Source organism: Acipenser ruthenus, chromosome 1 (assembly GCF_902713425.1).
Source record: "Acipenser ruthenus chromosome 1, fAciRut3.2 maternal haplotype, whole genome shotgun sequence".
Classification (NCBI taxonomy): domain Eukaryota; kingdom Metazoa; phylum Chordata; class Actinopteri; order Acipenseriformes; family Acipenseridae; genus Acipenser; species Acipenser ruthenus.
In genome coordinates, this window is record NC_081189.1 from 28,456,284 (window position 1) to 28,478,044 (window position 21,761).

A 21,761-nucleotide genomic window follows, 5' to 3' on the forward strand; every position below is an offset into this window, starting at 1 on the left:
TAATCCAGTGCATACACTACATCCAGCCACCTTCTAATTAATCTCTGATAAGAAACAGTTTCTCCTTCACTCCCTTATTGTGATGCACCTAGAAGGGATCGATGACAAGCTTTTCCTCAAAGAAGATTTACATTAAAAACAGAACTGCCAGCCTCTCACAGGGGTCAATAGATAAATGTGCTGCCTAATGGTGTTTTGAGATTGTAGACATTATTTCTTCAGGTTTGCACTGTTCAAAGGTTTAAGAGTGCAGGCATACATCAAAGAGGCCTAATAAAGGAGACAGCAGAAAACTCAGTGGCTGTTTTTTCACAGGAGAAATCTACCTGTGGTTATCATCAATTAAACTGCTGTTGTTCTGGACAGGAGTCAAGCTTTTTAATAAATGCACTCTCTGTCGGCAATGGCAAACAACCTCTCTCATTCACAGCGTTGCTGCTTGTTAATGATCAGACTAAATATCAGTAAAAATGATCCTGCTGGTTTTAGATATACTGTATTACCAGACTACTTGGTATCCAAAAACAATGGTTGATTTTTGATACATAAGAAAGAATGAATACATTCTAATTGAATCTTTAGGATATACAGGCAGGTGGAATAAATCCATTATACCCAATGTTTGCTTGTTACCCTATCCATTGATGGGCAGAGCAAGGAGTGCAAACAAATAATTTTATATAATACATAGTTTAAATAAACCTCTTGTAACTGGAGATAGCATAAATGTGTCTCTGTCTGTGCACACAAGGCAGCATCTGACAACAAGATCCAAAACTACTAAATGTGAAACTAAGCCAGAGACAGAAACCAGTTATTTGAACTTTTAATAATTAAACTTCCTTGTGGCTTACCTAGCATTACATCTTCAGATAGCTGTTCAGGTACAAAGGATATTAAAAAAAAACAAAACAATCTGGCTGCCATTGAAGAGTTTTGCAGTGTTTATGTCTTTCAAGAAGATATGCAGAAGGAAAATATTTGTTATTAATCTTTCTTTCACTGCTGAATTTCTTCATGTAAAAATGTAAAATGTCTTTAAAATATTGTAAGACGAAGTGGGTCAATCACTATACAATTGCCATAACTGTAATGCCCTCAATATATTTGTGCCGCATGACCCAGTAGTTCCTGTTGCCTCTGGGCATGTTTTAATACCAGGACAGTGCAGATTACAGCTTATTAGATCATATTTATGCTGTCCAAGATTACATTTTTTAGTCGCTGACACTCAACTACAGATGGTCACAGATTTTTTTTTAAACATTTCATACTTAAAACACTGACCTTTACAATTTCTAATTACTTGGCCAAAGCAAATTATAGCTTGTTCACATCTGTGTGAAAATGAAACATCATAAGTAAACTCACAGCTCCCATTGGACATCTAAACAAAGCAAGCACATGACTGTTGTCACCAGCTGCTATTTTACACAGCTGTAATACATGACCTGCCCCTTTGTTTCAAAGTGAGAAAGTGCCAAGTTCCTACAGATTTGAAGTTCTATGTTTTTTAAATACATATTTTTTTCTCACAACTAAAACATTTAAATCAATTTTATGTACAACCCCCCCCCCCCCCCCCAAAAAAATAAAAATAACCTTTTGCCTTTGTAATACCGACACGGTTGAGGTTTGAATGATTACTTACAGTCCATTTCTCACACTTCTCTCATAGTACAATCAAAGCTGTTTTATTTTTCCATTTAATCAAGGCAAAAACAAAACATCACTGAAACAAATCGCTACTGACCTTTCGTCATCATGAAACCTGACACAGAAATGCACTTCAGCATCCTCGACTGCACTGCTTGCTCTGCACCCCCAGACAGGACACAAATCACTCTAAAGAGGTACAGCTGGTATGCTGAACATCCCGTTTGCCCAAGCCTGCATTGAGAGACAGCTCTGAGGGGAAAGTGGCCGATTGACAGTGGTGTGATTTCTATTATTACTCTATTATCACACTAGGATCTGTGCCTAAATGATGCATACTTCCTCCCTGATGCCATTTCCTTTTATCCTGGCTGGAGTCTAAAAGCGGATCAATGGGAGTAATACATATGATGTCACTTCAATTTACAGCTACTACCTCAAATACACACACACACACACACACACACACTTCCTTCTCTGACTCTCTCTCTCCCCCTCTCGCTCGCTCGCTTTCTCACACTCACACATAGATAGATTCTTCCCAAAAATGGTTAAGAAATGTTATGGAAGCCTCTCCCTACCAGAAATGCATCCGTCCTCTGCTATATTTGTCTACATTACTAAAGCAGGAACTATTTACTGTATGTAAGTGGTTAGAAAGAATTGCAGCTAAAATTTAAAAAAAGCCCCTTAAATACAGAAAGTAGCTGGCACAACTTCAACATAAACAGGTCCAAACAGAATTAGACTAATTTGACCTTTAGGAATTATACACAGAAGGCATTTAGATGTTGTACCACAGTGCTGGTTTCTTCGGTGAAAGGTCATCTCCAAAAAAGACAGAAATTCCCTTTCATCTGCTCTTTATACTGTTGTGCTATGCCAAGACCTTTTTGGTAGAATGCAGGCCTTGATACTGGGTGCTTTTGTTTAAAAGGAGAGAGAGACATCTCATTAAACCATAAAAGAAAGCATTGCTACAGCTCCAAATTAAAGGATTTATGGGGCCACACCATCCTTTTCAGAAGGCCTTCTGAAAAAGAAACTTATTTCTATGTCGTAAACTGACTTGCATGGTCAATTTACCTCTGGGAACGTCAATTGTTTTGAGGTTTCAACAGAACAAACAAAAACGTGTTCCGGCTTCAATTTCCCTCATTTATAACATAGCCCAAACAGCCTGTTGAAAAATTAAACATTCCAGTTGCTTTTTTGCAGTTCCAGACACCTTTTTTTATTTGGATAACAAACACATTTCATTTAATTACAGTGAGAATTCATCCATTTAAACAAAACACATTTTTTTCATTAAACTAATACAATATATTAATACTACCAAACTATTCCTATACTCTTAATACATAGTTCTGTGTAGTATTATTATATTTATGAAGTCAGCACTTGCTGTCATTTTACTGTAATGTCAACATTTTACATTGAACTCACCACAGTTTTGTGGGTTTTTTTATTTTATTATTTTCTGGGAAGCATTTATAAGAAGACGTCATTAAAGAAGGTTTCATAATGAAAAACAGGAAATGTTCACAAACAATTTTAACTTCAATGTAGACTGATCTATATATTCATTATGACCTCAAATATTGTTGCCAAAAAAAAAAAAAAAAACGAAAAAAAAACTTGTTACAAGTGGAAAATGTATAATTCATATAGAAAAATACCATTTTACATTTTGACAAACAATTACCACTCAATATATTTGGTGTGGTATGAATCTTTTACAGGATTCATTTCTCCAGTCTTCCAAGTGGTTCCACAGTTAAACCTTATCTAAATGTTATTTTTCGTTGCCAATGTATTAATCTACCCAGTATGCCTTTCTCTACATCATCTGCCCTAAATGGCTTGTAAACACCTGCAGGGCTCCCACCTTGAATGTTCAGCAGCATGACCAATGACAATGGCAAAATACTATAGGTAGACATTTTACATCATTTGACACTGGCTTTCCTTTTTGGGAATATTTAGGAAACCTTCTACAAAAAATCGATGGCCACTCTGAGTGTTTTATTGACAGTAAATTAGAGCCACTTGTAATGAACACAGTTTTGGACCCAGGTTCCAAGTTTAAGGTTGTTTTGTGAAAATGTACTCAAGTTACTGCAGTAACACTGTGAAGACAACACATGACAACATAACTATGTGGACAATCATTGGAATGAGTGATATGAAAAATAACTGGTTAGTAATACATTCACTCTACAAAACAGATTTGATAGGTATACATACTGTAGGTAAACAAATACGGATGCACTTGTTGTTACCTGTACTGCTGTAGTTTATTTCTTCACCTGTTAGAAACACAATTCCCCTTCCACGGCTGGAAATATATTAAAAAAAAACAAACATGTAGATCCCCATGCCCTGTTTCCAATGTACGCACATGTAAAAGAAAGTGTGACATACAGACAGATTCTGATTCTCAATAACTCCTTCAAACAAGTTATATCTGTATGGTGTAAAAAATAAAAAAAATACCAGAATTTAAAGAAAAGACATTCCAGCCATGGAAAGAAAAAAAAAAGCCAAAATCTTAAATGGAGGATCCTACATAAAACTTAATATCTCAACATTATACAAATGATAATTGACCACGATACCTATACCCTGCATTAATGCATAACTTGCAAACTAAAATACAGGCAACTTTACTGATCAGCAGAGTGCTTGGCATCAGAACAATCTCCGTGCGGCACTTTATTCTTCCCAAACTGGGAAGGCACTGAAACACAATCCCCAATGGCACTGTGGGGATCCTGTACTTGTCACTGCTGTCTATTCTGATGATGGCAAGCTCTTGTCATAAAAAACAAACTGTACAATCCAGCCCCACAGGATCCATTCACACATCGCTGACAGCTATGACACATTTCTGAATGCCGGCCCTGTAAGTCTTTGGCAGAACAACTGCGAGATGTTTGTTAAGATTGCTCACCATTGCCACGCACATATTAAGCAACAGGAGCGCTTCTACATGCACTGCACCTACTTTGGTAGCATAAAAAACACAGTGGTCCGTAACTGGAGAGGAATCGCTCCAATTAAATCATCACAAAACATCCAAACACAAAAATCCAAATATCTTTAACCACAAGGACAATTAGATTCCAAATCTAGGGAAGCCTGACGGAGCTGCAGATCACAGCTAACTTCATCAAGACCTCTGAAATCTGACTGTATAAAACATGGTGAGGTTTCATACTCTTGATCTACCATACTTATCTTCATACAGTACCTATTGCAACATCCTTGTATTCAAACATTCCAAGCTTCAAATGTGTTTGCAAAACTAGAGTGAAGGCAGCTTTCAGGGTTTGAGGCCTTAGTTATACAAAAAATAATAATTTACCATTCCAATAATTGGCTGATAATGAAGTTCCATAAATCATTCTGTTTGGCATGTTCATGTCATAAATGATCACATCATTAAAAGTTTAGGAGAGTTCATGAGAGAACAATTACAGACCAGGTATTTCAGAATACAGGTCTGGTCAGGTTCCTGTTGCCTAACAACTCTTACAGGTTGGTCTCATCTGAGTCTGAATTGCTAGAGTCAAAAAGGTCAAATTATCTAGGAAAGAAAATATGCATGTATCTTTTCAAAGGTGGCAGATTCCTTTAAAAAAGATTTACAAGTCATCATGTACATTGTCAATATGCCATCTGCAGTCAGTTATGACCATAGTGATCCAATCATTCAGTCTTAACTATTAGGAATATATCCAAAAAGAACAGATGACCTGAATATAAACCGTCTTTAAAACAGAACTGATAAGAGACTATATTGAAAAGGTAAGAGCATAGACTCACTGAATGTGAAAATGCATGTGAATAAAATATACTGACATGTCAGGACAAGAAGGGAAAGATTACTGCTGTGACTGTTCTCATTCCATTGACTTCTATGAGAAAGAGGAATCATTTGGTTCACAAAACATTTTATATTGAATACCAGTTGCCAAGGAAAAAAAATAAACTAGCTATTTATACTAATTGTAACATTGATATCTTATTTCAATTCATGATGTAGAACTCAAATTTAGCTGCGTTTTAGCAACATCTGGTAGAATATCCGTCACTTAATTTAATAGCGCCAGCAACACAGAGATCCAAAATTGTGCCACATTCTACTCACGTTTGTAGGTTCCCTGCTGAGACTTGCACCTGAGTGCCGAGGAATGGCAAGTGTGTGGAATGGAATTCAAGGAGTGACTGCACAGGCTCAAGGAATAACTCTGATCAAACAGCAAGTACGGTAAGTAACACTACACTTGTAAAAGTCCTTGTGGGGCCCTCTGTATCCTGGAATTGTTATTTGATTTCCATGGGTTTGTGATCAGATATGAAATATTACATCATAGTTTATTAACTGTTAACAAACATTGTTTAGCTAAGGGTTAGGTTTAGGGTTAGGGTTAATAAAAAAACTTATTTAATTTGCTAAACATTACTACAGTAACAATTTGAACCAATTTCAAGCATATGATTGACTGGGTATTGATCATCCATAAGGCTCTGGTGTTTGATTGATCATCCATAAGGCTCTGGTGTTTGCAGTTTTAGCTGGCCTATTATATATTATTTACAAACAGTTAACAGAAAATAAATAATGTACATTAACATGTTTATTAGCTGTTTGTTAACAGTTAACAAACTAAATAAATGGCCCTTAAAATAAAGCGTGATCCAAAAACATAGTAACAATTATTTGACATTATTATTTACTTATCTTTGATTGAGGGGAAACAGCCTTAAAATAAAAATAAAACCTGAAACTGACAAACATTCACACTGTTTTATTTCAATGACTTCACAAGTGAACGTGCAAAAACACAAATCGATGCTCTTATCATATCATTTTCAACTCATAAATATGTATAATGACAAAAAGCTTTGTAATTACAGTACTCTAAATACTTCTGTAAGTCCAAAGTAAAAACAACTAAAACAGTGAGCTCTTTTACTTACCTGTATTGGGAGCTTGGAGTCAGTGTAATCTGGAATGTGCCTTATCTGCAGACACCTGTGTGCTGAGGTCATATACTGTAGGTAGGTACACCAAACCATGTGCACCATCTTTTATCCAACAGGCCAATCCTGCAGCAGGTCTAACCCTGCTCCACCCTATACAGAATAACTCTGTGGTATTTAATTACTGACGTTTTACCTAAAGCACGCTCACCCATAAACTTTGAGACTTACCCTGTGTGCTGACAACTGACAACGGCAACAGAAAATATCAAAATGAGTATTCTGCCTCTAAATTTAACTCGGACAACAAGCCTGAAAAGTAATTTAAGCCAAGTGGATAATGCACTGATGTAAGTGAACCACTGAATGAATCTAACAAACAGAAGTACAAATTACAAGTACATGGATAGACCTACAGATACATTACAGCTTTCACATTAGTCCAGTCAGTAATAAACGGTGTGTTCTCTGGCATTTACCCAGAGCATAGTTCAAGTGTCATCACTCTGTCACCGTTGGTATAACAATATATTTGGGGTTGATGTAAAAAAAAAAAAAAAGAAAGAAACTACCCCGAAATACAACTGAAGCTAGAGGCATTTTGTATAATAAAACAGTCTGAATTAGGTTTGGGTTTACACAGCACTGCCTTAAGTATGAGCCAGTAAACATAAGACTTCTATGCCAAAAGATCAAACATAAGACAGCTATGGCCAAATGTTCACCCTGTGGAATTAACTAATTTTGATTCATGTGTCGAATGAAACCTGCTGAATAATGTTATGTTAACATATTTAATTGCATACTGCTTTGTAGTTTTCCATATACTTAATGAAAAACTGACAAAAACATAAAAAATGATGGCTTATGGTAGACTTTTGTGATATCATTTTGTAGTTTTTTTGATTACATCATGTTAAACATCTAAATTATATATATATATATATATATATATATATATATATATATATATATATATATATATATATATATATATACTGCCGGTCAAAAGTTTTAGAACACCCCCATTTTTCCAGTTTTTATTGAAGCCTGAAATGGTACAAAGGTAAGCGGTAAACTGCCAGAGGTTAAAAAAAAAAGTTTCGGTTACCAAAAACTGAAAAACAATGTACATTTCAGAGTTATACAAAAAGGCCTTTTTCAGGGAACAAGTAATGGGTTAACAACTTACAGCTGTTCTGCAGCAATGGAAGTAAATTAAGCCTTGAAAGTTGATGCTAACAATTCCTACAGGTGTCCCAACTTTTGTTGATTACTTACAAACCCTCGGTCTGTATAAAAGCAGTGTTGGAACAGACTGTGTTACTACACCCTCTTAAGCATTATTTGGACAGTATTGTACTGCAAGAAGTAGTATATTGCTCTCATAATGGCAAGAAAAAGGCAATTAACAAAAGAAGACAGACAGACCATTGTAACCCTTAAAAGTGTAGGTCTTTCCTTTAGAGAAATTGCAAAGAAAGCCAAGGTGTCAGTGAGTACAGTTTCCTACACCATCAAAAGGCACTTGGAAACTGGAGGAAACTCTGACAGGAAGAGGTCTGGCAGACCCAAAGCCACAACAGAATCAGAAGACAAGTTTCTGGGAGTCAACAGCTTGCGTGATAGGCGGCTCAAAGGACAACAGCTTCAAGCACAGCTTAACACTGGTCGAAGTAAGCAAGTCTCAGTTTCAACTGTGAAGAGAAGACTTCGAGCTGCAGGTTTGACAGGTCGAGTTGCAGTAAGAAAGCCATTGCTAAGATGGCAAAATAAGAAAAAGAGGCTTGCCTGGGCCATGAAGCACCGCCAGTGGACTACTGAAGACTGGAAGAAGGTCTTATGGACCGATGAATCAAAATTTGAAATCTTCGGTTCATCACGCAGGGTTTTTATATGCCGTCGAGTAGGCGAAAGGATGGTTCCTCGGTGTGTGACACCAACTGTCAAACATGGAGGAGGAAGCGTGATGGTCTGGGGCTCTTTTGCTGGATCCACAGTCGGCGACTTGCACAGAGTGAGTGGCACCCTGAACCAAAACTGCTACCACAGCATTTTGCAGCGCCATCCAATACCCTCTGGTATACGTCTAGTTGGTCAGGGGTTCATCCTACAGCAAGATAATGACCCAAAACATACCTCCAGGCTATGTCAGAACTACCTTAGAAGAAAAGAACAATACGGTAGGCTTCAAATCATGGAATGGCCAGCACAGTCTCCAGACTTAAACCCCATCGAGCTGGTTTGGGATGAACTGGACAGAAGGGTGAAAGCAAAGCAACCTACAAGTGCAACACATTTGTGGGAACTTCTGCAACAGTGTTGGGAAGAACTTTCCGAACAATATTTGATTTCCATTGTAGAAAGAATGCCACGAGTGTGTTCGGCTGTTATATCTGCAAAAGGTGGCTACTTTGAGGAGTCAAAAATTTAGATTAAATTTTGTTAAACAAAACGATTCCATGATTTCTTTATCTCCAATTGTTTATTTGATCTATGCTTTAATTTCAGAGTACATTGAGACATTAAACTGCGTAAATTTCAATAAAAACTGGGAAAATGGTGGTGTTCTAAAACTTTTGACCGGTAGTGTATATATATATATTTTTTTAAAATTATGTCTCAATCCTAAAATTCTAGGTGATGCAAACTTTTGTCCATAGCTGTACATTAATTTATGAATTTAATATTTTCTTTACTTTATCTGAGAGACAAAACAGTACCACCGCTGAATATACATTGTATTATCCGTTATTTTTAGTAAGTTGTCATTGTTGTTTTTAAATTTTTTTTTTTAAATGAATTCATTGCAAAGCCTTTTTATGCTTAAACATGAGTGATTATGTCAAAGACAATTAAAAGAGTTTGTGACTTTAGGTGCTAGCTATTGAAATATAGAAAATAAATGTTATTTTCACGCTTGTATTTGTATTTAAAACTGCAGGCGATTATTCTGTAAACATTTATCTTACTACCAGGACAAAGTTTTAAATGAGAATATTCATCTGAATTGACTCTCTTGTAGAAATCAAAGAAGATACAGTATAACTTTGCTGTACCAGTGGATGTCTTTATGCAGCATGGTACACAACATGCCTGTGCTTTATAGATACAGTTATTGACTGTTGCTCTTTTTGTACCCTCCTATAAAAGCAAGACAGTATTATTGACACATTTGTATTAAGTCTGAAAGCTGAATGTTGGTAAGGTTTTTTCGGTTGTTTTTTGTAGATGTGCTTCAAAAAGAATGTTTATTGATGTGTTTCTGGGAAACTCCACAGGCTGAGCTTTGATGGGCATGACTGCCGTCTTCCACGCTTTGCAACTGTTCACAAGACAATGAGTCATTTTTATTTTTATTTTATTCTGTCATCTGGCTAAATTAAATCTGTGTGGTTTTGCGATACTCATACATATATCCCTGTGTTCATATAACTGGTAATGTGTTTAAATGACTGTGTTAATTAAAAAAAAAAAAAAAATCAACAGTAATTGCTGTTGTTTTTCAATTATGATTGGAAAGAACTGGGATAATTATAAAATTAAAAAATAAAACATAATGTAATTTTTAACAAGCTAATTCCTCTGTTTCAGGCTTAAAATGTAGTCTTTCCAATTACTGCAAACTCCTTGAAACAATAAATTAGACACATTTGTTTTATTAGACAAGTCAATGCTTCGTATTATTGATTAAATTAGGCAAACACTAGACACATTATGTCTTGAACCAGCACAACAGTAATGAGACTTTAGGCTGATGAGGCTGTTAGGTGAACAGGACATGGAATTGGGCACATTCAAACATACAGTAGTATGCCATTTGTACGAGCAGTGACTGATTGGAGCTGGGATTTATTAGAAGTTCGGTGCCACCTTTTTTTTTTTTAACTACATGCTTTTTGTGATTAGAAAAATCTGTTAAATTACATTTTTCACATATTGATATACTTCACTGTTTCAAATAAATATGGATAAATATGGATGTTCCATTACTATAACTAGCTACACCAAAATGAGCCTTATGAATGATTATAAAAGAAGCTCTCCCTCCCCCTAGTAGTCACTACTTAAAGACATTTCCTTCTCATTTGGTTAATTGCACTATAATCAAACATCATTAGAGGCATTCTCAACAGAAAAAAAGCCTTCACTGGTCAAACACAAAATACAAAGGAATCCTAGTCCCTTCACAACAACAACGCTGTATACTTTTTTGTTATTATTCCAACTGATGTATTATTTCTAGAAATTTCTGAGTAGTTCCTATTCATATGGTAGTACCACATTAAGAATACAATCTAATGAACAAATTTATTAATGCAGTATTTGCAATCTGAATTTGAACAGACTATACACACAGACACACGGACGTAGGGTCTGTAGATACTTCAATACTGCTTTATAGACTAGATATGTATTTATGTATTTATATAATGGGGAAAATCATCAAAGCATATAAGAAAATGTGACCAGTTATCAGTTATGCCAGCAACAGACTAGTATAGTTTTTTTGTATTTTTTTTTTTAATATATATCTAAACACAAAAAAAGAATTACGATAAAAAAACACATCATACATGACAGGTAAGTAATGACAAATCTATATGCAAATAAGGTGAACCAAACTCACTAACTTCCAAGCAAAAGAAGCACATGAAAAATAACAAATGAAAAAATAACAAAAAAAAAACTACAATACAATAGTCCTGTAATTATTCTAGCTCATTGTTATTAACAGGTCTGAACATTATGTTCTTTAAATATATATTTTAGCAAAGGTTTGTTATTTTAGGGCCATAGCTCTCCAACAGTACCTTGGTATCACTGCAAATTCTTAAAAGAAGGTTAATTTATGGCCTCGTAAATCAGGTATGAGTGAACGCACCTGGACAACCAAAAAAAAAAAAGTAACTCTCAATACATCCAAGGACCAAGATTTTTTTTTTATAGGTAATCCCTTTAAATTCTTGAACACTATCATTTTAAAGAATGTAGTGACAGCCCATTGGGCCTTATCACAAATAATTTACTCCAGCACTAACTTTACTTTTATTTAAAACCACTTCAAATGTATAACCGTGACTGTGCTGTCATGGGCTGCCCATGGTGGCCCTATACCTTACACATTAAAAGGTGATGAATTTGGGTTTGCATTGATTGTTATGGCATTTTGTCTAACACTTGCATGACCCACACTGCCTACAGCTGATAAGCAGTGTCATGTTTCTTCCAGTGAGATCCTAACCCAACAATATTATTTGAAGCAAAGTCTGCAGACCCTTTTGCTAAAACAGTGAAACTTTTATTGATTACTGTAGCACTATAAAGCAGGGAAACACTGCCTAGTATTTTAACTGGCCAACATTTCCTTAAGCTGCCTAGAATATACCTCTAAGAAGCTGTGATTACTGTATAGTATATCTAGCCTGACTGACATTATTATCTGAGGACAGCTGAAAAAGCAAACCATTCTGAATGAAAGCAGTGAACCTGCAGTTCTGTTTAAAATGTCACAATGACGTATGTTTGATTGCAGGGGATTCTGATTAAACCTGGGGGGGGTGGGGGGTTGTGAGTTGTACTTCATCTATCAACACCAGAGCTGTTTAACCAAATCACCAAATCACAAGTTAATTTATTGCTTCACTGTCAATAGTCCATTCATTTAAGAAATGTTATGTAAAATCAAGGCTTTCTCTGGAAACGCTGTCATGCTGTTTAACAGATGCTATTCAAAATAAACAAACATGTGGATTGAGGGACATAAAGGGTGCATCCTGTCTGTAAAGACGGCTACACCTGTACGCTTTTTACTTAAAGCACCGCAGGCCTAACTTCTCTTACAGAACATACTGCAGCTTTGTTTTGTAATCCTAACAGTTTTGTTTTACTTCAACAACAATGTCATTTTTTGATGTAAAGACCCTGATAAATGTGTGGACTAAATGCAATAAATAAATAAATAAATAAATGTTATATCACATTTTCTCTTTGTGGCATTACAGCTGTGTTCAAACAAAATTATGAACATCAATACGTTTCCAGTTTTAACACTACACATGGGGTAATGCAACACAATGACAACACTCAATACCAAAAGAATACTCTGGACCTGAGCAGATGTCTTCAGCCGGTCAAGTGGTGTTAACTTTAAAAAGAGAACGATGACGCAGAAGTTCAGAAGTAGTGAAATTAGCTTGCAATTCACTTAGTCCTGGCTGGGTTTGAATACAAAACTGTCTTTGTTTGAGAGGGACCCATGACTGAACGGCAGAACCCTGAGGGAAAGCGTTCATGTCATCTGTGCCGGACTGTAACAATATTTTGTGGAAAATGTAACAGATTTGAGATAGTACTTTTAAAGTACAATTGATTTGACATTCTTAAAATGTTGTTATATTCCTTATTAAATTATGCATGGTTTAAAACAGGGGTCTCCAATGCTGGTCCCTTAGAGCCCCAATCCTGCCGGTTTTATTGGTGTCTTTATGTCATCAATGGCTAAAGATCTGGAACACATGTTAATCTTGACCAGTTAGGCCAATAATTGGTTCAATTAAGAAACTGAGCGCTCGGTTCTGTGCTAGCCAGACAAACCTCTGTCTCCAAGGTCTTGGGCATTGCATAACCTAATAAATGTGGTAGTGGCTTGCTTGGCCACTTGCCAGTAATCTGGTTTTTATGATCTACAGCTTGAAAATGTGATAATTAATTATAATGTAACTGCAAAACATGTGCTATTCATATACTGCATCCATGAAATATGCAATTCTACAGAAATCCATCTGAATTTGAGGCCATTGTTTATTATTTAATACATTACATTATTATAAAGTGCTACCAAAAATCTACAGTGCAATGCATGACCTCCTAGCAAAAAGGTTGAGAAAATGATCTGAAAGTAAGTAGGTATTTGAAAGTACAAAGTGGTTTATTTATAAGGAAGTTCAACTTTAAAACCTTGACTTTCACGCCTTCATTATCTGTAAGAAATGTCTAAATAATCATTTTTGGGTAACCTTGATCGAATGCCACAATCTGTCGGCTAACAGGGCTTGTGGAATACTGAAACTAAAAAGAAGCCAGGCCTGAGTGAATTAATAGCTGAATGCTTTTGAGACTGCACTTTCTTTGGATCAGAAAATGGATTAATCATTTTTAACAGTACATAATACACCTTGTCATCATTTGATATTTTAACCAATCGTACTGAATATAATCTTACTGCAATGTCTTAAGTGTCCGAATGTTTCCAGATGCTTCTGTGTTTCAGTGTAAGATTATGACCACATGGAAATGTATGTTTGTTGACAAAAACTACAACTAAGCAACAAAGGAAAAATCTTCCCTAGACCTTAATAATCATTATTACAATATGTTTACATACTGCTGCTTATTAAAGTAAATTATATATATATATATATATATATATATATATATATATATATATATATATATATATATATATATATATATATATATAATGTTCTCTGATTCTAGAGTGGGTACAACAAAACTTCAATATTCCACCTGTCAGCTAACAGCATTACATGATCAAATGTAGGAGACGTGCAGTTTTCCCATCTTTGTATTATATATTTCACATAGTTTACCATGGTTTCTAGGCTTCATCATACCTTTGTATGTGCTTTACTATCCACACCTCTGTATACTTTACCTTGCTTTCACTATACTTGTTCATTGAAGGCCCTAACATCATGCAACCAAAGCTATGTGACTGATGCTTTGACGTTTTGATACTATGGCTTCTCTATATCAAAGCGGATTTAAACGATTGGTTATTAATATTGACACATTTGTGTTTTCATCTAACTTCCCAGTTGTAACAATACCTTCTCTTGTTATTGTTATTACATTCAATCATGGTAACAAGTACCTTATAAAGCTTGATTTAGTTTTCATGTTTTTGACATCTGCCACAAATTTGTTCACGGCATGGATCCAATATTGGCTAGGGACTGGCTTTTAAATCCAACTTTAGATATGAATTCAACATTTATTAGTACTATAGCTTTTCAATAGGTTTCTGGACCTTGGTTCTTTCTGACTTTGTACCAAGTATCAGGTTGTTTTTAGGGGTGGGTTAGAGTACTCGAGTACGTGAAATAATTATAATTACTCAAGCAGTAATTTATTACTCGAGTAATCGAAAAAATTTAAATAATATCTCTTCATGGATGTAAGTTCAATATATTGTAGCGACCCGGTCAGTTCAGGTTGGCAGACTTTAGTTTCATGTGGTCCTGTGCATTCACATTATCTGTATTGTTCCGGGGTGGGACCATACCACTAGATTCGTGTGTGTGTGTGTGTGTGTGTGTGTGTGTGTGTGTGTGTGTGTGTGTGATATAGAGCAACCGAAAGAGTTTTTAGGACAGAGACAGAAGGAAGGATTTATTGTTTTTGTGGTGTGGTCCTGACTTGTTAGCGACTGGATCCAGTCTCTGTCTCCTGCTTTGAACCTCAAGACCAGGGGTCGTTACAATATTTTATTCACGTATACCACCTTATCACTAGCCACGGAAGTCATTTTGATGGGTTGAGGTTTTCAAATTTAAATTACTCTGCGTGTCTGAAAGTTATGTGGTTGTCAATTTATGACTTTTCCTAAATAAATACCCCGACGGCGTTTGAAAGGCAGGATCACGAAAATAAGGAAGTTATAAGTGCGCCCACCTAGCAACAAAGCCGTAATTTTGGCTGACTGTAATAATACACGTTTTTATTTTGAATATAACCTACTACATATATATATATATATATATATATATATATATATATATATATATATATCCTGTTGTTATCTCTACTGGACCTGGCAGCCATCAATTCCTTCGTTTTGTACAAGGAATGCACTGGGGAAAATATCAGTAGGAGAGATTTCATCTTGAAGCTAGCCACAGCGCTTCCCCAGAAACATTTCGATCAGAAAACTGCAAAGCTGCAGGCTGCAGCATCTCAACCTGGATTCTGTGCTGCACCGAATGGACACACGCAAGAGCTAACACATGTTACTTTCGTTTTAAATTAAAAACTACTTTTGTTTTTACAGTGTTGTATGTGCAGATACCTATACACACTAGTTTCTTTTAAAATGTTTATTTTATTAAAGTTTTTTCATTCTTTGAAGTAGTGCTTTAAATATGGTAAGTTAAAAAATAAACTCTTTTATGTTTAATTGTTAATTTAAATACAGCGTTTCGGCTGTGCAGATATTTGAAATGATGTGCTTTAATAAAACTTTTGGGCTGTATCCGATAGTTTGTCTTTCATTTTAATATTGATGATGTTTAAAATGTACCGTGATAATGACTGCCGGTGGTGGTTTTAGGTATGAGTATAAACGCGGCGCTTCTAGTGTTAGTGGTAATTTTTGTGGCACATATGTAGAATAATATTGTCTGGCATGAGGTTCGAGTACAGTACTCAAAATTTTTAACGCTCGAGTACTCGAGCACTAAATTACTCGAAATTCCAACCACTAGTTGTTTTAGGATTTCATATCATGTAAAACAGGGAATATTTAACTGCAAAGTATAGAGCAATCCATTGTACTCTTTTCATACTGTATACTGAACTGGGAATTCAGAAAAAACACATTCTTGGCAAGAAAGTCTTGATATTTTGTAGACATAACAGCATTTTTTCTCAGCAATTGTGACCACTATTTTGAGCCAGGACCTAAAAAAACAATTGTAAATGTCAAATCCTACCTACAGTAAAGTCTTGGCTGTAAAGACAGACCATCCAACAATCTGCTTTGATTTATATAGTTTTGTCACAATCCGCTTGGTTCTTTATATTGCTTGAACTACCAGTTACAAAAAAGAATTATATATTGTACAGTAACAGGAAACACAGTGGATTTACCAGTCCAGTTATCTGAATCACAACACTATTTTAGGGTCCTATGGGGTTCACAAATACATTAATTCCTGTCCCCATCTACAGTATAAAATACAAAATATGTTATAACTGAAATTTTACATAGATGAATGACCAGCATTAATCAGAATATCTCTGGTGGGGAGTACTTCAATATCAGGTTGTCAGGGTTAAAAACATATAGAAAAATATAATTACAAGAATATACTATACTAGGGGCTCCTGAGTGGCGCATCCGGCAAAAGCACACTGCGTGGAGTGCAGGATGCGCCCTATAGCCTGGAGGTCGCCAGTTTGAGTCCAGACTATTCCACTGCTGACCGTGGAAGGAAGTTCTCAGGGACGGAGCACAATTAGCCGAGCGCTGTCCGGGTGGGGAGGGCCTAGGTCGGCCAGGGTGTCCTCAGCTCACCGTGCACCTGCGACCCCTGTAGACTGGCCGGGCGCCTGTGAGCCTGCCTGTAAGCTGCCCAGAGCTGCGTGGCCCTCCGGTGGCCAAGAGAAAAGAAGCGGATGGCTGAAGGCACAAATTTCGGAGGACGCATGTGTTCGTCTTCGTCTCTCCCGAGTCAGCGCGGGGGTGGCAGCAATATGCCGGATTGAAATAAAAAAAAGTAATTGGACATTTCAAAACTGGGGAGAAGATAAGAAAAATAACTGGCGATTCTAAATTAAAAATAAAAAAATTATATATTGTAGTACTACCAAAACATTTTTTTTTTAATGTAGAACAATGCACATGTACTGTGAACAGTTTGCACATGTACTGTGTGCAGTTTGCAGTACCAAAGCAGATATACTGAACCCAAAATACTGCAGTATAATTAATTTGCTGTAAGGGGGAAATACAAAGTACAGTATATCTATTTTCCATTCTACATTCTGCATAAAGATTTGAGTGGCGCAAGGGGCAATAGTGTGTCTTTAAACATTCTTTTCTGGTTTGTGTCAAGGTAGAATGGCTGATTAAAATGTACAGTAATAGACCAAAATAAATACCTGACATTTTTGTGCTGCCAAACAGTAAACAAGATGACTTAAATTAACAAAAAATAAATAAAAGTATGGCACTCTGTCTACCCACAGTGTCTACTAACAAAAAACACAACATACACAATTGATTCAGTTGAGGCAAGGTACCATTTTATGTCTATTTACCTGACACATAAAAAATCCTGCAGCGTGTAAGTGACAGAAAAAGCTGCATAACACTACAGTGACAGTGTAAATGGCAATCGGGGCAAAATGAACTAAACAAACAAACAAAATCTGTAGCAACACTTTATTTGATATTGACATTTATAAATAACGTAGCATTGGAAATATCCATAGAGTATTGACAGTTAGGGATGTGCCCAAAATAAAATCTGAATATATGACTTTTATTTATTTTTTGTTTAGCTTTACTGCTTACTCAATGCATGTAGGGCCATCCGGAGGGCAAATGTTGTGACAATAATTCTTGAAGAAAGTATTTTCTGCACACCCCTAATGGCAGTAAAGTTTAAATACTGTCGTTTCAGGAATATAAAGCAGACTTGTTTATCAACAGTGAAGATATGTTTCATGAACACCAAACCAAAACAGGGCAAGTATTATTTCAGTACTTTATATTTTGTTGTAAATATAAACCAAGCAGTTTATATGTGGCTCAGGGTTACAGAGGCACATTTAATACCTTTTGGGAAACAATCTGAAAATGAAACCCTGCGTATAAAATAACATTGCCCTAGTGGAACACTTCTATGAAAACTGAAGAAATACTGCAGCATTCGGACCTTGAACTGCATTGTCCCATTTTTGTTTAAAACATCCGGATGAAAATGTACTTTGTGCAGGGACCACACCTTGCAGCATTCCTTTCATTTACACTGGGGTGACAAGCTGTTAAAGGCTCAGCCTAGTGAATGCCAGCAGATGGATTAAGAGCTTCTTTTATACCATCCTGATCATGTGATGTGTTGCTGGCAGCTCCTCTGGACAAATACTGTATGCTACCTCTGGATTTTGACCTCCTAAGTGGCCCTTATTGTATCCTAAGTTGTACATACATGTGATCAATACATTGCTGCCATGTTAAGCTATAGTATCCTGCTTACTTTATAATAAACCTAAATGCTTTTCATTTCAAAACACAATTTTTTTTAAAGCAGTCCTAGGGCTTTACTGATGGTAACTTTTCTTATTTCAAAGTAAGCGTTCCTTTCTGGTTTGCTTGAAGTGGAGATGACTTATTAAAATGTAACAAGACACCATGACTAAATGGCCTCTTTATTCTCTGTCAGAAAAAAATACACAGAACAAGATGTATGATATTAATTAAAAATACATCATTTTATAAATGTACCCTGACTGTGTTTAAAAAACGCAAATTGAAACAATGACAGCATCACATTCTCACACACACACACACTGGGTGACTACCTCTTTGTTTTTTTCTTTGATGAGGCACAACAATTGATTTTCCATATGGCTTTAGATATGCATGAGATGATCACTGATTTCATTGTGTAGATGTGCTCCATTTTTACTGAACAGCTGCATTCTTCCTCTAAACAATGTGCAGGGGCACTTTCTCTCCAGCACTGGCCGTGATTTAATGTCTACAAATTAGCTGGAAAAAAAAATGCCAACTCCCAACTCCAGGCTAGGAGAAATAATCTGAAAGATAACAGTAATAACTCAGTCCTCTAGATGACCCTAAAAATTGCAGATAATGTGGCAGGGCTTTGATTAATATTCAGGAGGGCTTCCTGTTTTTATCCAGCTGCACTTGGTATTTTCTGTAGTGCAGCCATTTCAAGCAAACACAAGAAAAAAGATTTCCTTTTACAGTTTATCTTCATTTTATAAAACAAAAAAAACAATGTATAAGGGAAGTGTGCTAAAGTGGCATTACGTTTACACAAGGCATTCTGTGTAATTGCAACTTTTGTAATTTAATTATACTGATACAATTACAATAACATACACAAATCTACATATGAGTCTTTTTCCATTTTCACCGAATTATCACTTACCACAATTATCAAGATGCACTGTATATACGGTGGTGGAATTGTTTTGCCTTTGTTTTTGCAAATTAAGTAAGAGTGACTAGTTGCTAGAACAAGCTCTGGTATTGGATAGCAGCATTAAGGTTAATTGGGGATTGTTTTAAATTTACAGAAAAAAAAAAAAAAAATCACAGTATTACCCTGAAAACACTTGCAGTTCTGTAAGCAGACCACAGCATTATAAGCAATAGCACAATGGCCCTTGGAACAAAAATAGCACAGAGGCCCTGGAAGTCAGCACACAAATATTGTACTGTATTATGGTACCAATGTACTGTAACGGATCACCAGTGTACACTAATGTGATATCACTGTATGTACAACAACAGAAATGAGACCACTGTGGTTACATTTTTTTGTTTGTTTGTTTGTTTAAGTAAGTATGATACTTAACCTTCTCTAGTAGGTTCTGGGAAATGTTAGTTCTATTACATTAAATACCAGCTGCTGTAATGCAATATTATGGGCCTTCACATGTGTATTAGCATGCAGATCATAGTCTCATTAAAATACCTTTTGATGAAAAGTATGACAAAATGAACCAGGAGAGCGTGACTAATATCACCTAAAAGTTTGGCAATAAAAATCCCTTCTTTCCTGCATAAACCTTGTGTTTTACATTTAAGGGGCCTTAATCCTTCAGCTGCACAGGAGGAGATGCCTGTTGGCAGTCAACCTCAATAAGTATCTGTGATGTCATTATCTGTAAACTTCAAACTATTTCAACACACAGCGTCTCCTAATTTAGAAATCACAGCCTCATTTATGGGAACGCGTTGTGGGAGGCTACCGTTTGATGCACAGAAAACGGGATTACAAAGAATCAAGAACTTACAGTGCACCTAATGCTAAAATATATTCGGATATCAAATAAGGGCCCTTGCAGCATATTGCAAAGAGTCAGAACCTTGCAGCTACAAAACAAGTTTTATTAAATCATAACCTGTATAAACACACTAACATTGCATCTGATTCTGCTAAGGTTTGACCCTTTATTTGACATTTTTCCTTACACATTCTAACTGATAACTGGTGTGCCAACAACACAGTTGTTTGTTATGTAATTGGACAAGGAAAGATTAAAAAGTTGTAGATAGATTACGTGGAGGGGCATAGAGCTATTGTAATATATGTTTCCTTTCCTTTATAGCAGCTGCATTGCACAGGGAACTAGGAATAAGTGTTCTGACTATTTATTTCAAATCAAATTACACGAACCTCTTCCTCAATCTGTTAAAAAAATCTACTTTTTATAATACTACTCACTAAAACTGATTTACATGAAACTAACTAATATATGCTGCCAATAAACTGTGCAAATAATAACGTACATAACAAATTTATCTCATTTTTATTCAAAATAACAGTAGTGCAAAGGGATTTTTTGTTGGTAATAAAAATCGCCTACTTTTGGCTGTTCAACATCTGTTTGATGCTTTTGCATTCCTTAAACAATCCTTAGACTTTTTTTAAATAAACAAAACCGACTGCTATACTCACAAATGAATAATGATCCCTATTCACAAATACCATAATACCCACTCATTTATATATACACTCTTTTTGTATATTTTGATGGATTAAGCATTGTATATGTATAAAACTTTACTAGACCTTACTTACGTGCTGTTCAAGAATTCCGATCACGTTTGTGCATATCACATTGATTTAATTCATTAACAGGTTTGAGTTCCAGTTCATACTTAAGATATGTTCCCCTATAGTGACAGCAGATGTTCCTAACTCATTTTTCATGTCATAAAAAACATACAATGTCAACTTGGGGTCTCCAGTGGTCAAACAACACATAACAAAACAAAACAAAACAAAAAAATGGGTCATTATATTAGGGATATAAAAATCCATTTCCTACTGACTATTTGGTAGTAGTTTTGTTTATAGACTGAAGTGTATTCAAGACAACAACTAAGAATGGCAGCAGCAAAACTATTTAAAGCTTCCAAACATGTACCTACCTCTTTGAAGATCACCTGCTCCTCCGCTCTCCTTTTTCGTTTGGTGCCCTTTCGGTTCCTCTGATTGAACTGAATCCATTTTGCAACCTGCAGTTTAGTTGAGAAGAGGTTCAAAGTTAGAAAATCGAGAACAGGAGAGCTTGAGTAAGAAATCCAGAGAGCATGAGTAAGAAACTAT

The 21,761-nt window shown here is 35.8% G+C and overlaps 1 protein-coding gene across 3 annotated transcripts in view; it reads right to left on the bottom strand.

Annotated features, from left to right (window-relative positions):
- Window positions 1–21,761, bottom strand: part of LOC117973033 (aminopeptidase O-like) — a 73,906-nt gene that overhangs the window by 14,874 nt on the left and 37,271 nt on the right. For all 3 annotated transcript variants that reach the window (XM_059035078.1, XM_034923962.2, XM_059035087.1), the window contains one exon: window positions 21,584–21,670. In XM_059035078.1, coding sequence (XP_058891061.1) covers window positions 21,584–21,670 — 87 coding nt within the window. The remainder of the gene's footprint in view (window positions 1–21,583; window positions 21,671–21,761) is intronic.